The sequence below is a fragment of the Haemorhous mexicanus genome, chromosome 18 (genome assembly GCF_027477595.1).
Source record: "Haemorhous mexicanus isolate bHaeMex1 chromosome 18, bHaeMex1.pri, whole genome shotgun sequence".
NCBI classification, from domain to species: domain Eukaryota; kingdom Metazoa; phylum Chordata; class Aves; order Passeriformes; family Fringillidae; genus Haemorhous; species Haemorhous mexicanus.
In genome coordinates this window covers 7,825,715-7,848,742 of record NC_082358.1, presented here as the reverse complement: position 1 = coordinate 7,848,742, position 23,028 = coordinate 7,825,715, and the positions used below count along the sequence as shown (strand labels likewise).

General features: G+C 52.4%; 1 protein-coding gene across 2 annotated transcripts in view; it reads right to left on the bottom strand.

Annotated features, from left to right (window-relative positions):
• The window catches only part of CDH22 (cadherin 22), a 77,590-nt gene that overhangs the window by 15,340 nt on the left and 39,222 nt on the right, over window positions 1-23,028 (bottom strand). The window contains exons 4-8 of one of the 2 annotated variants that reach the window (XM_059862744.1): window positions 21,978-22,097; window positions 12,904-13,071; window positions 11,789-11,976; window positions 10,695-10,948; window positions 3,545-3,681 (exon numbers count right to left, since the gene is read on the bottom strand). In XM_059862744.1, coding sequence (XP_059718727.1) covers window positions 3,545-3,681; window positions 10,695-10,948; window positions 11,789-11,976; window positions 12,904-13,071; window positions 21,978-22,097 — 867 coding nt within the window. The remainder of the gene's footprint in view (window positions 1-3,544; window positions 3,682-10,694; window positions 10,949-11,788; window positions 11,977-12,903; window positions 13,072-21,977; window positions 22,098-23,028) is intronic. The other variant, XM_059862746.1, reaches the window with a different exon arrangement.

Here is a 23,028-nt window from a genome sequence, read left to right as displayed (position 1 = left end):
GACAATATTCTCCTCTTCAATATTCAGATGCAAAACACCAACTTGGCCTCTCCCTGAGCTGCAGACAGCTGAGTGCTCACAGGACTGACACCGAGCAGCTCTGGGCAACTGCTCAGCAATGCTGTAGCTCTACAGCAGCTCCCAGGGGTGGGAAGGGATTGACAGTGCTTGGTCACCCCTGCTGTGGCAGGAAAGGAGGGGACTTGTGGCTTCTGCTGTGCCAGGATACAGCCCTTACTCCTCCAGACCCTCAGACAATCTCACAATAAAACACTTTGCATTTTTACACCCTCTCCTCTCCTGTGGAGCTCCAAATGCAGCAAATGCCATTTGCCCCCCTCCCCACACACACCCCAAAGTGCTCAGCAGCTTCTCTGGGTCTGAGGAGAGCCCAGGGGACCGTGGGCTGCCACATGCAGCTGCAGCACCTGGAGCAGACCAGCTCAGGGACACTGCTGGGCACAGCATCCAATCTGCTCTTCTGTGTAGAGACCAAATTGGTGCAATACTGAATTCAAAATTTTTACATTAGTAAGGAAGTCAGAAGAGGCAGGAGTGGAATTTATTTCCTCACTATCTCAGCAAATTGGGAGAAGAAAATGCAGAACAGAAGACTGGGATGTGCCACACTGCTCTCCAGCCCTGATGCCATGGCTCTGAGGCACAGGGTGGGTTTGTAGCTGTTGTGCAGCTCCTGCCTGCAAACCAGAGTGCTGCTGCCAAGGACAGAGCAGGGGCATGCCAGGGGTATGACTTGTCTGACAGGTGGCTGTATCAGAGGCTGGAGCTGAAAACGTGGTCCCCAGCTGAGGGGAAGCAAAGTGGAAGCAGCAGTTAAGCCAAGTAACATAAATGGCTCTCACCTCTCCTGAGTCCTGCCCAAACTCAGCAGCATGAGAGTCATTAAATTGCATCCAAACACAATGCTCTGATTAAAGCCAGTCTCCAGCAGGAAGATTTATCATCTCAATTACCAGCAGTGGACACAGCAGTCAAGGCCTCATCATTTTACATGAGCAAAGAGGAAAACAGGAAGAGAATCACTAATATTAGCCCAAGGAAGGTAAACAGCTTGCGAGGGAGATGAAGATTTATCTGTGGAAACACTTGGCCTGGTCCCAGGCCAGATTAGCTGAACAGCCCCCATGCTTCCTGCTGGCTGCCACGCTGCAGGCCAAGCACTCTGCTGGTCCTGGGCAGCTCCTGCTGGGGGGACAGAGCTGCCCTTGCTCCTCACAGCAGCTCTGGGAAACCCAGGGAGCTCATGGGCACAGCTGGGCACCTTCTGCAGCTTTTCTTACTGCTTTCAGGGGCAAATGCACTCTGCTATGCACAGGTGGGAAATTACCTGGACACAGTCTCTGCTGCAGCAGCAGCAGCAGTGGGTGCCAGCCAGGGCTCTCCAGGGAGGGGGCACAGCTCCTGTTTGGAGCTGCTGAGCCCAAAGTGCTGCCAGTGGGGCAGGCCAGTGGCACAGCCAGCGGGGCTAGCTGTCCTTCAGCCTGCAGGGCTCAAATCCTGCCCAGGACAGCCCTGACAGGAGATCAAGGAGGCCACAGGGATGAAATATCTTGTTACAACGCACTCCAGGCCATGTGATTGGTGCCATGGGAATCAAGTGAGCCCTGGCACCATGGGAATTCAGTGGGTACAGTTTCCCACCAGCCCCAATGAGCTGAGGCACCAGGCACAATCCTGGGCAGAAGGACTCCCACTGGGTATGTTCCATTCCTCCTGCCAAGTTTACATCTCACTAAGAAAAGAGAATATATGACCACCTGCCTCTGATGGAACTGGTGATGTCCAGCCCTGTGGCATCCACCACAAAGCCCTGCCAGCACCCCTGGCCCCAGACACCTGTGTGCCAGGAACTGCACTGCTGGGTGTGCAGCTGCCAGCCCCCAGCTGCCCTGCATTCCCCACTCCAGGGCTGATCCCACTGCACCAGGCACATCCTGACAGCTGCTGCACAGCCCTGCTCCCAACCCCTCCATCACTCTGAAGGCTGTACCTTTACAACTGTCCTTTCCACCAGAGGATCCAGACATAAATTGTACTTTAAATTCAATATCAGTCATTAATATTTCATGATTACAAAACGTTAAGGATAATGTCACAGGGAAGAATGTCTGGGCAGCTAAAACGGATGAGTCAGAGCTCACCATGGGAGAAGTCAGAGCACTGAAGAGTCTCCCTGGCTTTTGAAGCAATCCAGCCTGACAGGCTTCCCTGCCAGAGGGGAGCTGCAGCATTTACTGACTTGTTCTGAAATCCTAGCCACAGCGTGTAAATATTGTCCTTCTGATTCTTGTCACCTCACGTTTCCTCTGGATGCTGAGTTGTGCTGCAATGCTGCCATCCCCTCCTCCCTGCAGAGCCTCCCCATGGAGCCCCCAGCACAGGTCACAGCTGGGCAATGGAGTGCCCTCCCTGGGATGTGACCAGGCAGGGCTCACAACAGTGCCACAGCCAGAGAGTGCAGGGGTCACTCCCATCACCCAGCACAGAGCATTGGCACAGAGAGGGACTGGGATGCACCACGGAGCCACAGATATCCCTTCTGGGCACTGGGGGTCTGGCCAGGGCCACTGACCCTTCCTCTCCCAGGGCTACAGGGCCTGTGCCCTTGTCTGGCCAGAGTGGGTGGCAGGATGTGACCTCTGGGACCCAAGTCATGCCTTGACTTGGTTCCTTGAACGTGAACAGCAGTTTCAACACTCAAGAATGAGCAAAGAAACACAGAGCAAAGCCTGGAGAAGGCTCCTGCCCACAGACAGGCAGGCCTTGGCACATGTCAGCAGGGATCAGGAGGTGCTCTGCAGCCACTGCAGCTCCCTGGCACCCACTGCAGGGCAGAGGCAGAGCACAGCAGGGCCCAGGCTACCCTGGTGACTTACACCTCCAAAATATGGAAAATTTTGAAGAATATGGCAATGCCTTTCTGTTTCCCAGCATGGTGCCTGGGACATCCTGCTCCCACATCTGCACCCCAGGACCTCCCATCCATTCCTTCTGTGCCAAGCCTGCACCACCCCAAGCACACAGGAGGCACCCAGAGCTACACACCCAGGTGCAGGTGCAGTCTGAATCCCAGACATTGAGAGCTCTGGCAGAAGCAAGTGCTGACAGTCCTGCAGTGCCACAGGGCTCCAGCTGAGGGGACATCCACCAGGGCACAGGACTGATCTGGGGGAGGCAGTGATGTGAGCACAGCCCCCCGGGAGCCCCTGTGCTGCTCAGCAGGTGTGAGTGCCGGCAGCAAGCTGTGCAGGGATGACTGGCAGAGATGGTGCAGAGATAACACAAATTTGATTAGTGTTCATCAAATATACTATTCGACCATGCTCCCTTATTAATGCTCAGCTCAGGAAGAGTATTTTTAGGTTGTCTAGGGAGATGTCAGACTCGGTGCTGCTGCATTTATTTTTCTTTTTTACTTCGGTGTTGATTAACACTCGCGTCTTGGCCACCCCTGCAATGACAGCACCCATATTCCTCCTCCTGCCCCACAGACTCTGCTCCACACAGCATCCCTGCATCTCACCTGCCTCCATGGCCAGCACAGTGATGTTGTGCCACCCTGCTGTCTCCCGGTCCAGCACCTTTCCTGTCACAATTGCCCCCGTTTTGGCATCGATGTCAAAGATCCTCTCGGCGTCCGTGCTGCGGTCGATGGCGTACCTGTGACCAGGCAAAAGGGGAAACCATGAGCAGCTGGAGGTGCCCAGCCCACCCTTACCACCAGCTCCAGGGGGACTGGAATCCAACACCACAGGCCCTGTGTCACTGCTCTCCTTGTCCTGGGTTGCAGCATGGCACAGGAAGGCCACATTTCCACCAGGCTGCAGGAGCCAAGACTTCGACAAAAATTAAAGTGTGGCTTTTGGTGCATAAAGTGGAACTGTGCCCAGACTTTGGACAAGGGGAAAACCTGCTCTGATGGGAACCTTATGCTTTGGATAGACAGAGCAATACAAAAACTGTGGGCTGTAACTTCACCTGTGACTCTGGGAAACTTCAGTGCTGTAGGTTCAGGAAAAGCATGAACCAAACGGAAGGTGGGCAACCCTGCTTGAGGAACCCATCTCACCTACTACCCTCTGTGCTGCTCCTGCCACTGCATCCTCCCAAGTGAGACACCCAGAGGGCAGGGCACAGGAGGCTGTAAGCCACATCTGCAGACATCTCAACTGCAGCTACAGCTGGCACAAAGCACAGGGTCTGCACTGACCATGTGCAGCTGGTGCGGCAATCCTGGCAGCAGAGCAGTGGGCAGTAGCCAGCATCCCCCCATCAACACAGCACATCATGTCAGAAGCCCCAAGATTTGCCCTATTTTGAGCCTCCTGTCCCACAAGGAAGAGGCTGATGAGCTCCTCCAGCTCTGGCTGTGTCCAGCTGCTCAGCAGAGACCCATCACAGGCAGCTCTCACTCTGCTCACTCTGCTGCTTCAGTGCTGCCCCAAACAGCCCCTCCTGAGGGTGGAACCCATGTACTCCCTGGGCCACCTCCAGAGAGCACAGCTCCCACTTCTCCCCAAGGGCAGCCCCACAGCCCATGAGGAGTCAGACACCAGGTTTGGCCCTGAGCCTTCACCAGGACACCACAAATCCCTGCATGTCCCAGTGGTCTCTCCAGCATTTCCAACCATTACACGTGGAATGGAGCAAGCCAACAGTAAATCAGGGCACAACGAGGTGTGAGTTCCTGAAGGAAAGGGCTGGAAGGGAAATCTGATCCAGCTGAGGCTGTTGAGCACAGCCATAGCACAAATAACACAAACCACCACTGCAATCAGAATTAGAAATCCAGAAGGCCTGCAAATCACAAACAATACAGCATAATGTTATTGTGTACAGCATCTTTCACACACACTGAATCCCAGAGTGCTTCACAGAATTAAATAATACAAGACAGCAAAGAGTACAAAGGATGAATTACCAAAAGCAGGGCTGTGAATAAATTAAAGCCTTCAGTCACATGCCCAACCACAGAAGGAAGATAAATGTAGGGACAAAGCAAACTGGAAAGCTGGTGAGGTAGGACTGAGAGGCCACAGTGGACAGGAGCAGAGCAGGACAGGCTCCAGGCTAGCAGCAGATTCAGGACAGGGGAAGAGCTCCACGTGCTGCAGAGCAGTTTTCCAGCTGTGGGTCCATCACCCACACGGCTCACAGCCAAGGAACTCAGCTCACCTTCTGCATGAGCAGCAATGGCCCTGTGCTGTTCTGCCCCATGCCCTGGGATGGGACCAGCTGCAGATGGGAGTGCCTCTGGCAGAGCCCCTGCCCATCCACACAGCTCCAGCTCAGATGGAGGCACACAAAAAGGCATTCCTACAGTTTAACATGTTACACAGTACCAGATGACATTTCCTAGCTCTCTCCCTTTCAGACAGATGGGAAGATGAGAGAGTAAATACAACAGCACTTGCTTGTAGCCAAATAAAAACATTCAAAAGTCACTATTTAAATTCACTTGCACCCAACCACCATGTAGTACTTATGTAGCAAAATTCCTCCTATTCCCTTGCATCTAGAGGTGATGGACATCTCTCACACAAAGCCAGGTATAAGCTCATGTATTTCAAAACCAGCTACTAGGAACTGCCTGCATTTTCTGCCCCAACTCCCAGCTGGCAGCAGAGCTTATACAGGCACACAGCCAACTCCAAAAGGGACAGTGACACTGTCTTGGCATGTACTGCAGCCTCTCATCCACTCTCTGTTCACTCACTGCAGAGGAAAAGGAGAGGTATGGCCACTCTGAATTGTACAAATCAGTCCAACGTTCTGCTGGAAAGAGGAACAGAAACTGGGATGACAACACCTGATACCTTTCCAATAGCATAACTAATTCTACATAACAGCTTCCATTGTTCTCCCACACCCCCTGACCTTGAACATGTCCTGCCTTCCACTCCACTTTTTCATGCTGTTAAGTTCAAGATGGTACTTCACCCTCCCCATGGCTTCCCTGCCTCTTGGATAAGCACATGCCTGTTTTGATCACACTTCTGTCATAACCAGAGACATCTGCAAAAAAACAAACAAACAAACACACACAAAAAAACAAACCAAGACCAGAGAAAAACCGAGTTAGTGATGGGAGACATCCCCAAGCCTGGACACATCTGACAGGGCTACCTGCCCAGCCAGAGGGCAGGAGGATGTTCAGGGTAATGTCACTTGGATCCTGTTCTTATGTTTCTCATAGCTTTGCTGCTGAGGATGTCTTGTCCCTTCTGAACGGTCTGTTTGGGACATGCTGCCTGTGCTCCATGGCCAGGCACAAACCAAACCACAACTCTGATCCCTTTGGCACCACTGCTACAGAGAAATGTCACCTTCTCAGTATGCCCCAAGGAAGGAGACAGAGCTCAGCACACTGCCTAGGCAGGACTGACTCTGCTGGCACTCACTGTGACTGTGGAGGTGGCCAGTCCAGGTGGGTCTGCAACTCCCAAAGGCCATGGATGCTTTGGAGTGCTTGGCTGCTATGGGAGCTGGGGTCTAGGAGGGTGGCACAGGCATGTCCATCAACCCCTGCAAGCCACAGCCATAGGCTCCTCAGAGCTACAGATCTCACAACAGAGCTCATTTTCCAACAGCTTCCATCTCATCCCATGCTGGAGAGAGCAGTGCTTTGCTGTGCTCACTCACATCACTTTGTGCAATAAAACCTTCACCACCAGCCTCTCCACCTCTGCTCCAGCTTCATATTCACCCACCCCACTGCAGTCCAACAGTGCTTCTCACCTGGGAAGAGGCAGCATTTAATGCCTCCTCCTCCAGGTACTCAGAGACAGGACCTATGCTCATCTCTCCTGCACTGGCTGGTGCTCTGGAACTGCAGAGCCCAGCTCTGATTGGGATGCAGACCTTGTACTCCATTTCCCTCTCTTCCTGCTGGTACTGCCTGTTGGTCTGGATGTTACAAGTGACTGTTTAATTTCGACAGCTTTCTCGGTGCTCATCTTTCCCATGAATGCGTTTCTCAAGCAGTTTGTTTCACTTTTCCCCTGAACACAACAAGAAGCACATTTTATGCCATGTGTTTTGTTAATAGGGAGCTTTTCAAACACTGTATGAAAAGCTTTTTGTTGTGTTTGTTTTTTCCTCCTCTCCCTTTTGTATTGAAGCAGGTTGTAGTTCTTGCTGTGCTGTTGGAGTCTATAAAATGCCCATGTCCAACACGTGTCTCCAGATTTTGTGAATGCCAAACAAGAATATCTCTGAGAACCTTAAATCCCAAGCAACATCTTCCCAGTGCTGATAAAGCCTGGAATGCACACAATCAGAGCACAGGCTCCCACTGCAGAGAGAGAAACAAAAGGCTCCCATACAAACAGCCTCACACACAGACAGTCTATCACTGTATACTTCATACAATGGCTCAGCTGAGAAAAACTGCACTACGCCCAGAAAACACACAGCTAAAGCCAAAAAGCCAACTGGAAACGATTTTTTTTTTTTTTTCCTGAAATGAAACAGTTCTAACCTTTGATAAGCAAAAAAACCAGGGATGGAATAAAACAAAAAGAACTGGACCTTTAGGAGGGCATTGTTCACACTGGTAGCACAGAAGGTTTTGTGCCCCACAGAGGGTTCATAGAGCTGCTTGGCCATGCTGAGCTCAGCACAGCTCCCTGCTCATGCACTGTTGTCACTGGGAGGGTGTCCTTCTCTGAGAGAAGGAGTGATCTGCAGGTGCCTCCTCACACCCAAGGCAGGCAGCTGCCAGGGGCTCTGCAGGCAGCAGAGTGAGCTCTGTGCAGCTGGAGTGAGGCAGTGAGGAGGTGCCTCAGGGACACCCCTTCAATCCTCACATCTTTGTAACAGGTCACTGCGACCCAGTCCAGCTTGTGGGAAGGGATTTGTTCTCAAACAAAGTCGCTGCATCCTGTGGGACACGTGGATCACCAGGAAGGCAGGGGAACATCAGGCTGGAATGTGCCTCTAGGAGTTGCTTTGGGCAGTGCAGGAGTTGCACAGCTTTGTTCCTGGCCTGGGGCTGAAAACAAAAAGCCAAGGGCACCTCCCTTCCCGTTTGGCTAAAAATACCTCCTAAACCTTGTTACTGGCAGCCTGGTGTCAGCAGGACCTGGAAACCCTGACGGAGCTGATTTCTGCTCTGCTGTCTCTGGCAATCCTTGTTCTTTCCTGCCTCAAGGGGAGAGTGCATCTCGATGTGACAGAAGTGGTGGCTGTCCCCTACTCACAGGCAGAGCCAGCACACAGCCCCGAGTCCGGAGAGCAGCCCCTGCAGGAGCACAGCCGAGCCTCTGCTCCCACCGCTGCACAAGAGGAGCAGGAAGTTAAAGGGATCCACTGAACTGCAGCAACTTCAAAGGGTTCATACCAACTTCAAGGCACTGAGGATCAAATGCTGGTCATGCCGTCAGGACCAGGTGCTCTCTAATGTATCAGAGGTGAAGTACAAGTGCTGGCTTCTCGTGACTGTACTTTGAGCAGCACACTTGAAACGAGAGGTGACTTAGTGCCTCTCCTGCTGACGGGTTAGTGTCACATCCTGGTGCTGCAGGGTGCTGGCATTAATGTCTGTGCACTGCTTTGAAGCTGTTAACAGCTGCCTACGCAGCAAAGTATTTTATTAAATTACCTGGCTAGCCAGAGGACAGGGAAGCAGGAGAGATCCAACTCTATCTTCCTCTTGCATTGGTGCTGCATCAGCATGACCAACATCAGCCTGCAGCTGCACTTGGTACATGTTAAATGTCTGTGAAGGCTCACCCTGCTGCACTGCCACTGCTCATGACAGCAGGGACTGCCAGCACCAGGGAGTGAAGGGATGGACCAAGTCCCACAGGGCAGCATGGGGGACACAGGATGAGCTACCTGCCTGGGGATAGCTGGAGGCAGGACACGTATTTGAATGCATCAACCCTGCCAAGGGAAAACACATGGCAATTCCCAAGCTGCAGCAGATGCCTGGGAGTCCTGTTGGCTGGGTCCTGGTGTCTGAGCATGAGGCATTGACTTGCCAGCACTGAGCTCACTGCAGGAGAGACTCCCAAAGCAAAGTCTGGGCTCTCACCATCTCATTCCTGCCCAGTACTTGAATCTGCTTCTCTCTGGTCCAAATCTCCAGTGCTTTCTGTACAGCATTAAGAGCTTCCCTTCACTGCTTTCTTTTGGTCTGTCTGCAAACAATGCAGCAAGCTCCACAGGGAAGCAGCACAAAGAACAAGAAAAAACAAGAATAAGAATTGTTCTGTCCCCAAGGTCCCTTTTCTACAATTACAGATCAGAAAATAAAATCTATGTTCTGCAGCACTGCTAGAAACAGTCAAGTGAAAAAACACATGCACATGTGCTCACACACAGGTGTGTGGGCACACCACTCTCCTGAAGGGTGTGTGCTGACAGACACATGCTCAGGGGCAGTAAAAAAAGAAATCAGACACACACATAGCCTGACTGGAGAGGGACTGGAGAGTCACAGGATGAGGTGAGCAGAAATATGTTGAGAACACATTCAGCACCCAGCAGCCACTAGTGCAAGTGGTGCAGCACTCACATACACAGTTCCTGGCACACCAAGGCTGATTTCATTCACATTCCCCCTAAAGTCAACTTTGAGCATCCAGCTTTGTGACACAGTACTCTCTGCTAGCTGCCAGGCGTCTGTAGATGGCAGCTTTCCATGTGTAAATGCATTTCTGAGCTTTCTAATCATCATAGTCTTTGTTTGCATGAGGATCAGGAGATCCTCCTCACCCCACCACAAAACAGAAACCCATGGCTGCACAGCACTGAGCTCAGTGCCCCAGACAGGCACTGGGGGACATCACTGAATGCAACCAAGTGCTGTAACTGAGCCCTCTCTGGCCTGTCCCTCTCCACCCTACGTCCCCATCCCTGTCCCTCCCAGTCCCTTGCTGCAGGGCTGGCTCCCTGCAGAGCTCTCAGTCTCAGCCAGTGCTGCTCCCTGGAAGTGAGTGGCCCCGTCGGCACCTGGCACCAGAACACACATTTCAAGGAAATTTTCCACACGTTGAGGATGTTTTCTGAACACCAGATTTCCAACCCAACTGCTCGTGACTCAGGCCAGTTGGCAGGGCCAGAAGGCTGCTTTGTGCCTTAGGTAATAACAATTTAACAAGGTAACAATCTCTTTAGCCACAAATTAAATGGAAATGGGAAATGTCCTGTGCAGATAAGCTGCTGCCTGGATTATGTCCCCTGCCCAAATATAAACTCCTCTGATCTTTGATCCTATGCACACACGCACGCACACACAGCTGGGCTGCAGCTCTGCACCTCCCAAGCCTCACCTCATTTATCACCCTTCACCACTGTCCTCCTGCCACTCCTGGCATCAGGTACCACTGCAGATACCTCACTGTCAGCAGCAAGGACACACAAGTATCACCCAGCCCCTTCCCTGGCACTCCCTTGAACTCACAAAGCTGTCACCTGTCAGTGACGTATCTGCCACGGGAGACACCGCTGCGCCTGCTTGTGCACGGGCTGCCACTCACCTGCCAGCTGCCTGTCCCACGAGACACAACACACTGGCCCACACATGCAGCCCTTGCCCCTTTCACCTGCACTCTCCCACCTCCTCTGCCCCAGCCATGGCCACAAGCCCTGCAAGGCCACGTGTCCCCTGCAGGTGACCCCATGCCCACTGCTGGGGTGGCTGATGTGAGGGTGGGACGGCGCTTTACCGGACAGGGTGGTTCGCTGTGTCCGGGTCCAGGGCAGTGACCACCCCCACGACAGAGCCCACGTGTGCATCCTCCTGGACCTCCAGCAGGTTGGAGGGGGGCCGGAACTCGGGGGGCTCATCGACGTCCAGCACTGAGACCCGCACGATGGTCTGGTCCCGAAAGGTGCCCAGGTCCACGAACCGTGGGTCCACGAACTTGTTGAGGGCCTCCACCACCACAGTGTGCACTTTTTTTGACTCGTAGTCAAGAGGCTGGGGAAGAGGCAAGGGAAGAAGGTAAGCCATAGCGAGCCCAAGGAGCCCCTCTGCTGCCCCTTCGTTCACCAGAGACATTGGGGCAGCACTAGAGCCACTAAAGCCACCTGCTCCCAAGCAGTACCTTTGTAGCAGCCTGGGGGCTTCTGCTTCGCCCTTCTGCCAGCAGCACCCACACCAAGGGGGCAGGAAGAAGCAGAAGCCTCCAGCCCACTCCCCTCAGGGCCCCCAACAGGGTGCCCAGGCTGTGAGCAGCCAGGATTCACTGGAAGACAGCACAGTGTGTGCTGCACATGAGCGAGTTTTCATCATTAATCACCCTGCTCTTATTTCTACAGGGGAGGCAAGCTGCATACAGTGGCCTTGAAGAACAATCATTCTTCCCTGCCTGCACCAAGTATTTGCTTGATTGTTTTTGCCACCAAAAGCAGATACAGTTAAAGTGCTGCTGGTCAGGTACAGGAATTAGGTAGGCATTTTTCTCCTCTAACAGGTGCTATCAATAACAGCTGTAAGCATTCCTCTCTGTAGTCCTATGCACGGTGTCTCCTCTGCACAGTTCACTGCTTCACTGCCACCCCCAAGCCACCCTGGGGGACTTCAGCAGGGACTCTGTGCTGTTCCTTTTCTGCATTTCCTCCCAGACACAGCCCTGTGCTTTGCCATGCAGGCAGAGCAGAGACAGGTCTCTCCCTGCATCAGCAGGCACAAAAATGCAACTGCTACTGCTAGAGCAGCACTCAGAGCATTCTTCAACTCAGATTCAACAGCAGCAGTCCCCAAAGAAAAGCGTCCTCCTAGGGAGCTGTGCCCTCCCTACTCAATCAACCCTCTCACCTTCTGTACTGTGATGACAGCCTCTTGGGTATTGCTGTCTGTGGTGACTTTGAACATCTCCACCCCTTCCTCATCCTTCACTTGGTATGTCATGTCCGTGTTCTCCCCGACGTCAGAGTCCTCTGCCTTCACCCTCCCGATGGCAGTGCCCACAGGGGCCGTTTCCACAATGCTGAACTGATACATCTCTGCAGGAGAAATGGGTACCAAGGTCACTGCTTCTGCCTTGGAACTGCCCCCACCCTTCACACACTCCCCTGGGGCACCTTTGGGCTGTGAGGGTTGCTCAAACCCCACCGTGACCACAGTCCAGAATGCCCCAACAGGAGAAGTAAATGCACCAGCCAAAAACAAGGGCTGGGGGAAGATAATTGTGGAACACTGACATTCCAGGTGCTGTGTGAAGTAAGGGCTGATTTCTCTGCGTGGACACTGCCCTGCAATCAGTGCTCTCTGATTCCTTGCAAAGATTCTTTTGCAATTTCTGGTTTCTGGGAGATGCAGCCCAAGAGCTGAGCCTCTCCCAGCTGCAGCCCCTTCCCTGGCCTGCCAGCCTTGAGCAGCTCTCACAGCCACTCCTCACAGTCTGATCACCCTGCACCTTGCCTGGGGAGGGTCCCAGATCAGACACCTGCACCAGTCACAGGCCACTGGCAGCAGGTTGGGAAACAGAGCTGTGCTGTGACAAGGCTGCTGCCCCTGAGCAGTGTCGCTGTCCTTGCACTGGGGCAAGGGTGTGACAAGCTCTCACACATCAGCCAGGAGGGGCCAGGCCAGCAGCCAAGTTCTGGCCCCAGCTCCCAGGGGACAGCAGCATGGTGGACCTTGCTGGCTTCAGCTGCTTGGAAGGGCTCAGGAAAGGGCTGGTCCTGCTCTCCTACCACGCAAGCCATGTGTGCTTCCTGGCCCTGCACTGGGGCAGGGATCTGGCCCCCACTGTGCTGCCAGGCAGGGACACATTCAGACCCAGGAGCTGTGTGTGCCATGGTCCCTTGTTACTGTCACCCTGCCAGCAGCTGGAGTGGCCAGGCAGGCTCAGCCTGCAGGGTCCACCTCAGCACCCACAGGAGCCAGGGCATGCGCCAGTGCCCACCCCCACGGGCAGCAGCACTCACTCTGAGGGAAGCGTGGCGGGTTGTCGTTGACATCAGTGACCACGATGGTGACTGTGGTGGACCCCGAGAGGCCCCCCAGCTGTCCTGCCATGTCTGTGGCACGGATCACCACCTCATAGCGGTCCTGCGTCTCGCGGTCCAGGTCTGCCACGGCCGTGCGGATCACACCTGGAAACGGCAGCACAGCTGAGCACAGAGCACAGGCAGCTCACAGAGCCACAGCCAGCCTGGGCCTGGAGGGGCTCACTGGAGACTACTTTGGACTTTAACAGGATCAGCTGGGTCTCCCTCTCCACACGGGGCAGATGCTCCAGTATTGCTATGCCCACAGAATCATACCTGGTGTCAGGTACAGCACCTGCGTCTCACCAGTGCACAGAAGAAGGCACTGTCACTTCCCTCGACTGCTGGGGACACTGTCCACAACCACAGCCCTGGTGCTGCTGGCCAGCTCTGCTGCAGGAACACACTGCTGGCCACAACCAGTGCCTGCTGAACCCCTCTGCAAGAGATCATGTGAGCAAAAGCCAACTAAGGGGAGAGAAGGGCACTGGGGAGAAGAACAAGCCCAGGAGCTTGTCAGCCAGCCAGAAACATCCCAAAAATCTTCCTGAAGCCCAGGGATGGCCACAGGCTCAACCTGCTCCCAGCAAGTCTCCTCATGAAGCGTGAAAGAGTCCCAACTGCTGCTTTTCCTGTGGGCTACTTGCAGCTCCCACTGGGTTAAACCCTGGCACAGAGGAGGTTTGAGCTTTCCTCCAGGGTGACTGGGAGGGGGGTGTAAGATCTGCGGAGGTCAGAGGGGGGAGGAGTCACAGGAAGAGAGGACTCATCCTCACCCCCACCCAAATGTGGGGGCTGTGCTGGGGCCAGCCTCGAGGTCTGCTCTGTAAAAATCCAGGCTGAGTCACAAAACTGCTCTGGCACACATCTGCAACAGCCCACTTATCCTGATCTGCTGAGCAGGAGCCAGGCTTGCTGCAGCACCCCTTAGAGAACAGGGGTGCCCCTGCCCAGGCTCTACCAGGTGCCAAGGCCTGGGCACATCTGGGGGGAATTGTGTGAAGGGGGGGGGGGGGGGGGGGGGCAGCACATTCCTAAAAGTCTGTCTGCACAAAACCCCTTATTTTCAAGTGTCCTTCTAAGTTAAGGAGACCAGAGACCACAAAATACATGCTCTGTGTCAGAGAATGCACTGGAGCTTAGCAAAATGAATGGTGTGCTAGTACTACTTACAAAAGTAACTCTCTTAAAACCAGTGTTTATAGGTCTCCAGTATTCATCTGGGACTGGGGAAATGACCAGGACTAAAATATAAAGGAATGTAAAACAAGAAACAAAGAGCAGTAAAAGCCTGAAAACTCCGTGCGTGGCAGAAATCATCAGTCACCCACGACTGTTTCATTTAAATGGAAACAAAGTAGGGAAAAAAAAATTTGCGGATGAAAGAAAGAAAGAAAAGACTCTGGCCTGATGTGGCACCAGGGTCAGGAAGGAAGGAGTGCCTACACGGATACAAAGTCATTAGCTCCACATTCCAGTCCCTCTGTACCAGCAGCAGCCCATAGCAGACAGGAATCAGCTTAAAATCCCCTCCAGCTCAGTTTTTTAACATTCCCACAGATTTAGACATTGGTTTATGTTTTTGTAAATCCTCTCTCTTCCAGCGTTTTCTATTTAACTATCAGCTTTACCTCCTCCTACTGTGAACTGCAAATTCATCTCTGCTTTGTTTCACCAGTAATCCTGCCTGGTGCTAGGGACAAACTGGAGGAGGCTGCTGGTCCCCAGTGAGGGGTCTGACCCAGGGGGAGCAGGGAGCTCCTCTCTTGCTGAGCAAACAGTAGAGAATCATCCAGTGGTGTGAGCACCTTGCAATCCTTTTGCTGATGTGCAGCACATCGAGCAGTGCTAAGCATCAAAGGTCCAAGTCACCAAGAGCACAGCAGAGGGGGAGCTCAGTTCCAGCAGGCAAGGAGCCAAGGTATGGCTACAGGGATAGACATCAAGGCTACCAGGTATTTTTACTCCACAGCCAGCAGGTTTCCAGTTTCCCCATTTATGTGTCTGGTGTGGCCTTGTGCACCTCCAGACAAGGGCTCACACCATGGAGCCACTGGTGCTGTGACCCAAAGGCAGCCAGAAATGCCACTGAGCTGGGAGGAGGAAATTCCTTCCCCTTGCCCTTTGCCTGACATTACAGGTGCAGCAGGAGCTGGCAAAAGTGTTCAGGAGACATTTATCACTCCTTCCTTTGTGAAACTAGCAATTATTCCACTGATTAGCATTGTTAGAATTTATTATAAAGACATAACCACCATTTCAGATCGTTGCCATTCTCCAGCTCTCATGCATGGGCACAATTATCACCCAGCTTCCCTTGTCCCTCTGTCACTTCAGGTTCTGTAATTACCGGGACTCTCCTGCCTTCAGCCCCACAGATAAGGGAGCAGCTGATTATCCTGTGATGGGGCCCAGGGTGTGCTCTGACCCCCTCATTCACCCTGCTCTGCTCAGAGGAAGCCATTCAGCAAGGAGTCCCACTGCTCCTTGCACAGGGAGGCAGAGGGGATGCAGGAAATGAGGCAAGGACGTGCCTGTGGCACCATCCCAGCAAGGATGGCACTCTCCCACCTGGGCAGCAGGGCCAGTCCTGCACAAAGCCCCAGGGCTCAGGGGCCAGCCCCAGCTGCTCATGCTGACAGGCTTCTCCTGCCACTCCATTGTGAATACAAAACCTTTATTTCTGGGCAAGCACTGTCTCATTGAAATTTAAGCAATTCTGTTAATTAACGGGGTCTGAAGCATTTTATAATGAAAATGATTCATGTCAGCACAATAGTGATGAATTGGGATGAGAGGGAAAAAGCTCATGCATTCACCAAGGCTGTAATGACTTAACTGAGCTGCTCGTAATGATATAGCTCATAATATGCCATGCAGGATGGGAGGAAAGTGCTCAGGCACTTCCCAGAACACCTCCAAGGTCACTCGTCCCAACAGAGAGCAAGTCCAGCCTGTTTGGCACACTCAGAGTAGGGCCAATGTCCCCAGCCAGCTCCTGTTCCTCCAGCAGCACAAGGCACACAAAATCTCTGCCTGTGGCAGGGGTGGAGACTGATCAGAAACTCCCTCTCATGGTGTTGTGTGCCCAGTCCATCCTGGAAAGGGGGGGATCTGCTGCAGACAAACTGCCAGACCTCCAGGAGCCCATCAGGATTGTCACTGGGATGCTATTTCCAAATGGCATGGGCCACACCAGTCCACCAGCCCAAGAGTCAGGCTGGCTTTGTCTCCTAGGCTGAGGTAGCACTGACCATTTGCTAATGGCTGTGGCAGATCAGGGTCTCCACACATGCTCCACATCCATGTGGCACTAAGGGCACTGCCTCAAACACCCACCAGCAGCAAACCCACCTGGTCCCATCTTCCAGAGTCTCTGCTCCCAAAACCTGACCCCCAGGGACTCTGCAAAGAAGGTGCAAAGGATGGAAACAGACCTTCCTTCCTCAAGGCTGTACAGAGAACACAGAAAAGCCATTGCTATCATCTCCCAAGATTCACCTTCTTTCCAGCTGGAAAAACTGACAAACTTTGTCTTTCCCAGATGCTGCTAACAAAGTGAGAACAACCTCGAGCTCAGACTTGTCTCTTCCATTCTTGTCACTATCTGTTATAGCTGAATAATGTGGACACATGGTGGCATACCCTCTGGTACAAGGCACATGTGGCTTTCCAGCACGATCCAGATTAATCAGTATAATTACCAGGCAAGGGGACACTTAGAGCATCACATAAATACCACTGAATCTGCTCCAACAGCAGATTCTCTTTGGGTGACAAAAACAAAGCAGGACAAAGCACTCAGCAGGTATTCCAGGAATCCCATCATTAGGGGCTTTGCTCTGCTCTCAGGTACCTCTAGGTCAGATGTCCACATCCTCAGAGACTGCCTGGACAAGGCACCCTCCAGCTGAGGGCAGGAGGAGCAATAAGCCAGAAAGTCATGGAGTAACAAACAGGGACCTATCCTGAGGAGGTTCCTGATCCATCGACAGCTCAAAGCAGGCAGTCTTCAAAGGCAGATGAGATTACCCTGAGCCATCAAGAGCCAAGTTTTTAGTATCTCCAGGGATGGAAGTGCCACCATCATGGTGACAAGCCTTGTCTTCCTGCCATTTGGGTCTCTTTAGTGTGCATGCCTGAGAAGAATCTGGGTCTGTCTCCTCTATCCCTCTCCTATTCAGCTGGATAAAACAGATTAATTTCTGCCAGCAGTCTGGTGAGTTAGATCAAACCCATCTCTGCCTCAGGCCAGGAATGGCAAGGCACCTGCCAAACTGACTGCAGATTCCTCACCTGTGCCCTCACCTGCCTGCAGGGACACAGAAATACCAATATATCTGCCAAGACATGAGTCCTGCTGGAAGCACACATCCTGGAGGAGGTCAGCCCTTGCAGAAGAGGTCTTGGCTCCAAGAACCAGCACTTTAGTCTCCCTCCAGCCCCCATCCTGTCTTTCAGCTCAGCACAATTTGAGAGGTAGAAGCTAAAGGTGCTCTGAGTGAAGTATGAGGCACAAAGGGTCAGGAGGTTCATGGCGCACCTAACAAGGGCTTGTTCCAGGCTGCAATCAACCTTGCCCATGGCAGTGCAGAGCCAGCACACTCACCCTTCCTTTGTCCCTTCTTTTAGCAGCTAAGTCCCTCATCACTTAACATTAATTCTCTCAGCACATTAGTAGATGCACTCTAATTTCCTCAAGATGACCAAACATACAATTTGGTCCCAAATCAGCTGAAGTTCCTGCACCAGTCTCAGAAAAGAGCTGTAAATGATCAGTCTTGCTAACAAGAGGAATCCCCTTAAATAGATGTGGCTTCTCTGCAGACTCTTGTGCCTTACACTCAGAGTCCCTTGTGCCTGCTCTGGTGGATAAGGGACAGGGATGGGGCACAGACCTGCACAACCTCTGGGCACAGAGGAACACACATGTACTGATACACCTGTGTTTCCAGGTACTTTTAACAAACTGGCAAGAGCAGCAGAGAAACATGTTCTGCCTCCCACCACCACATCAACAGCTCATCAGCCCAGCTCAGAGTGCAGCAGGCTCCCAGACACAGCTCCTCTCCCAGCCCAGCCTTTCTGCCCCAGGACCAGGCAGGTCTGTCTCCAAACACAGCAAGGCTGGCAGGTAGGGATGAAAAACCTGAGAACTGCACACAAATAATCATCAGCTTCATCCCAGCAGACTGGTATCTCCATTCTCACTGGCATCAAAAGCTCCAAGCCCTTATGGCTCAGTCTTTAAATCAGGACACAGGCTCTAGAATTCAGGAGCTGGTTTAAGTCATCACAAATGCCAGACTGCATTTCAAATACCTTCTGAGTTCTGCCTTTTCCCTGCATTCAGCAGAGTGACAGATTTGAAGAACAACCTCTTCCTTACAGTAAAAAGCCAGGTTCCCATGCACAGCCCAAACTGACAAGCTGGCTTTTAAGGAAGCAAACATAATGAAACCTATGGGGTTACATGCTATGGGTGCTCTATAGCACTCAATATCCCTACAAAGGGATGAACAAGACTGCTGGAAACAGGGGCACCAGGCTGTGGGGTGTTGAGCAGCTTCAGACTCCCTCCCAAGGAAGGGATCACAGGCAGCAGTGAGTCTCCAGCCACACTGCCCAGGGATAAGAAAGGGCACTGCAAAGGACACAGGAACAGACACGAGCAGGCAGGCACAGCTGCCTGCCAAAAGAGAGCTTTGCCCCTATAAAGGTGAATAATCTGCAGTGGTACAGAGAATGCAGAGTGATCTAAAGCAGCAGGAAAACACAGCCTGTGGATTTAAATGCACAGATTTCTCCTCCCATGTAAATGCACTGAGAGTGCCCACACTCAGGTGCATGTCTCCATATTGGAAAAGAATAAGCTTGAAAGATCTTGGTGAGGATGAGATTCCTGGAGCTGGAACAGGAGCTGCCACTAAACCTCCCACCCTGTGTAACTTTGGGAGAGCTGGGCTCGTGGCCCAGCAGCAGTGAGGGGGATTCTGCTGTCAGATCAGTGCTCTCACCCAGAGCCAACACCCAGCAGAGCAGCAGAAGAAGCTGTTTCCCACTGGAAGCAGCAGGGCAGAGCTGTGTGCTGCTTGCTGTGAGAGCACATTCTCCTGAGCAGATCAGGGCAGCCACAGCACAGGCACTGCTGCTCACCTGCTACAAGGAGCAAATATTGGCTGCACCCTGTCTGAGAGAGGAAGGCAGCACAAAGCTTACAAAGCTTAATGCCTGCAGGCTCTTGCAACAAGGCACGGGGATATTCTTACAGTTGGCAAGAAAACCTTGCCTCAAAAAGCTTATGCATGTAAAGCTCCCCACTCACACAAAAAAAAGCCAGCCTTGACCTCCAGCACACACAGGTGGAGTTCTTGAACTTGATTTGGTGTACACAACACAAGTTTCAGTCTGTGAAACTAATCTCAAAGCATGAGAGTGGCTGCTGTATATGAAAGAAAGAAAAGCTCATGTGCATCAGCTGTGCTTTCTCTTCACCATCATTCAATTCTGGAATCTTCCTACAGCATAAATGCCATCCTGCTGCTCCCACTATTCCAGTGGAGCCATTTAAATGCTTGTCTCCCTCCAAAAAGACCCGAGATGCTGCAGGCACTCAGGGCTTACTGAGTGGCAGGACTTGGCACAGCACAGCAGCCAGACAGTTTGGGTTTGCCTGTGAAAGGTCCATTGAATACAGAATCCCAGCTGAACACTACAGCTGGAAACATCCAAGAACAGGAGACAGAGTCAGCTACACATGGTCCATGATCATGTACACAGGCATGGAAACCACTTTTGTACATGCCACAGCTGTGCTATGAAGGAGGGTGTGAAAAGAGCACAAGACAAGGAGGGAGGAGAGAACCTGTGCTGGAAGGAGTCAGGGGCTGAGGTGGTGTGCAAGGCAGCACATGCATGCATGCACCTGCAAGAAACAGCAGAGAAGGAGGTCAAAACCAAAAATGGAAATCAAATTGTTCTTCATTATCATATATTATAAGAAATGTAACATGCCAAGTTTTTATGGTTCTTTTTATGGCCATTAATAACAATGGTGGCTCTGAGAGCTACGCTGCTGCTATGGATAATTAAATCTTATGCTCAGGGCAGAAGCTGGGCCACCTTGGGCAATCAGACTTGGATTCCCCTGTGCAGCATAAAGACTTACTCTGACAGGATGAGAGTGGGAGCAGGTTGGGGTGTGCTTGGGTGGATATGATGACACCTTGTGCCCCCAGAGCACTGCTGCAGCCACAGCTTGAGGGGCTGATGGGCAGAGCTGCAGCCCTGCAGTGCTGGTGAGGCAGCTGCCACAGGCCATTTGCAGCTCAGAGACCCCCAGAGTTAGCCCCAGCACCTGTGTTAGCAGCCAGATATCCTGCAAGCAGACATGCTCAAGAGGGGCTGGAGTCTTCTGCAGACTGTCAGCAATTCTGCCTTTGTGAAACACAAGCAAGTAAAACAGTAAATCAACCCCCCAGTGTATGAAACAGCCAGCTTGAGAATTAAGACACAAAAAGTCAAGGAATCAAGAAGCTTGGATTCCCAGAGTGACATTAATTCTCACCACAGTCCCACAGGGCACATTTTAGTTTATGCCTTAATACAGAGCATTAATGTGGCAGGAAGCTGAGTCTCTGCACGTCCTGGCTTGTGCAGTTGGCTCCCAGTGGTCCCTCTCCATTCCAGCAGCCAGACTTCCACTCACACAAAGCTGTCTCAGATTAACAGGATTTCACGTGCACCTGAATTTTCAGTGGTTAGCCTGTTGTTCCTACACACACAAAATAAAACAAAGCAAATCTGGGAGAGAAGAGAGCCCAGGTGCAACAGCTCCTGAGCAAGGGGTGGGTACAGCCCCAACCTGCTGCTTGTGCCCTCTCCCCACTGCACCAGCCTCAATCCAGACAGAGGCATTTCCCAGCACGTGCCACAGTGTCAGGGGTGTGTAGCAGCTCCCAAACCCCAAATGTGAGCATTCCTCCAGCAGCAGCCAGGCTGGTGGCAGAGCCAGGGCTGGGCTCAGCTTCCCCATGTGCACCAGAGCACTGTCAGGAGGCAAAAGGTTTCTTGCAGGTGCAGAGGCTCAGGCTCACAGACCTTCTTCACACTTGCACCAGCATCTCCAAACAAACCCCAGCCTTAGAAAATATCAGCACAGACACAGATCAGCCTGACAGAGATGTGGTACTTCAGCCCAGGGCTTGATCTCAGTTCATGCCACTGTGGTTCAGCAATAGGGTGGGGAGGACTTTGCTGTCCAGTTTTCCAACACAAGCTGCAGCTCCTCAGCCTGCTTGTCCTTTGACAAATTTTCCTTAAACTATGGGCACTTTACTGCATGCTTTGTGCCTTAAATATCCCTTATTAGCATTTGAGTGTCTTCCCTTCTTAGCAAGCTTGTGAGGCTCTCATTAAGGGTAATGAGAGTCAAACTCCTGGGAGGCAAGGAGAATATATACCCCAACATCCCCTGGTTATGGTCTACCCTAACCAGTATGTCAGAGCATCATCTGCCAGGGATTTATTACAGAGGCATTTTACAACAGGCTCTATTATAAGTTATTAAGGAATGGAGCAGCTTCTACTGTTCTTTCATTAAATATTAATAGAACATTTATAAACCTATCCTTAATTTAAAGTGTTACCTTTAATCAAAGCCCTGGTGATAATGATGCAGCCTTTGGTAAGGCCCCTTTGGTAGTATTTAAAACTTCTCCACTGAAGTTTTATGTGCCTGTGGGGGCATTCCTGCTCCAGGCAGAGAGGAGCTCTGGCCAGTGCAGGTGCAGACCAGGCACTCTGGGCAGGCAGCTGCAGATCCTGCTGCAGGCAGGGCATGGAGCTGGGCAGCAGCCTGAGCAGGGCTGCTGAGCTTCCTCTCCAACACCCCTGCCAGCAGTATCCAGCACCAGTGGCCAGCAGGGAGGCACAGATCTGGCTCACAGCCATGCCCAGGAGCCACAGCCACTGTGGGATCTGGTGGCCCAGCCCAGCTAGGTGCTGCTCACCTGTTTTGCTGTCCACAGTGAAGTGCTGCTCCCCCTCCAGCACACTGTAGACCACGCGGGCACTGCTCCCATAGGTGGGGTCGTCGGCATCAGAGGCCATCACCTGCATCACAGAGGTGCCTGCAGCAGGGACAAGGAGGAAAACAGTCAGGCAGGAGTTTAGAAGAGCAGCACAGACCTCAGAGCAGGGCCCAACACTGATTGCTTGCAAATGATGAGGGAAAAGAGAACAGCTGGGTGCAAATGCAGCATCACCTCCCCTCCAAACACTGGAAACCCAGGACTCCAGGCACAAATGCCTCTGGTGTGCTGCAGAGTGGCAGCAGGGACAGGATCCTGGGCCATCCTGGAGCAGGACCTGCTGTCCAGGAGATCACTGGTCTGAACAGCTGGGGGCTTTTCTCCCAGTAGCCTTCTACTGGACCTTCTGGGAAGGAGCTGGGGATGTCATACTGGCACCCGCCCTTCCTGTCAGCACAGAGTGACATCGTCACCTCCAGAGCACAGAGGGACCACCCAGCTGGGGCCTGATCCACACTGCAGCAGGCAGACCTGCCCAGGGACAGCAGCCTGAGGAAAGGAAAGACTTTCACTTGTCCAGAGCCAGACATAGCACCAGGTCCTCATGCTCTACACGTAGCAGGGCAGGAGGACTATAAATTGGATAAAAGTCCATCAAATGTCTGCAATTAAGTTATTGATTTTCAAGGCTGCCTCATTAAACTGGGTACTTCACTCCAACTGTCCCTGTGATGGCTTTAATTTGACATCATGTTCAATTTAACAAAAGCAGGACCCAGGACATGAAGGTGGGGGCAGGAGCAAAGCAGCTGAGATGTAGAGAGACAACAGAAGGGAGAAAAGAAAGGAAGCCTACCCCTACCTAGAGACACCTTGAGAAAGGAGGTGGTGTGACCAAAGCACTGTGAGGACAGGCTACCCAGTTTCATCTCCAGCACCAGATCGGTGCATCCCTGCCCAGAGGTCAAGCACTGGCAGCAGTCAGTCAGAAGCAGCCTCTGTTCCTGTGTCACAGGAGGCAGATATGGAG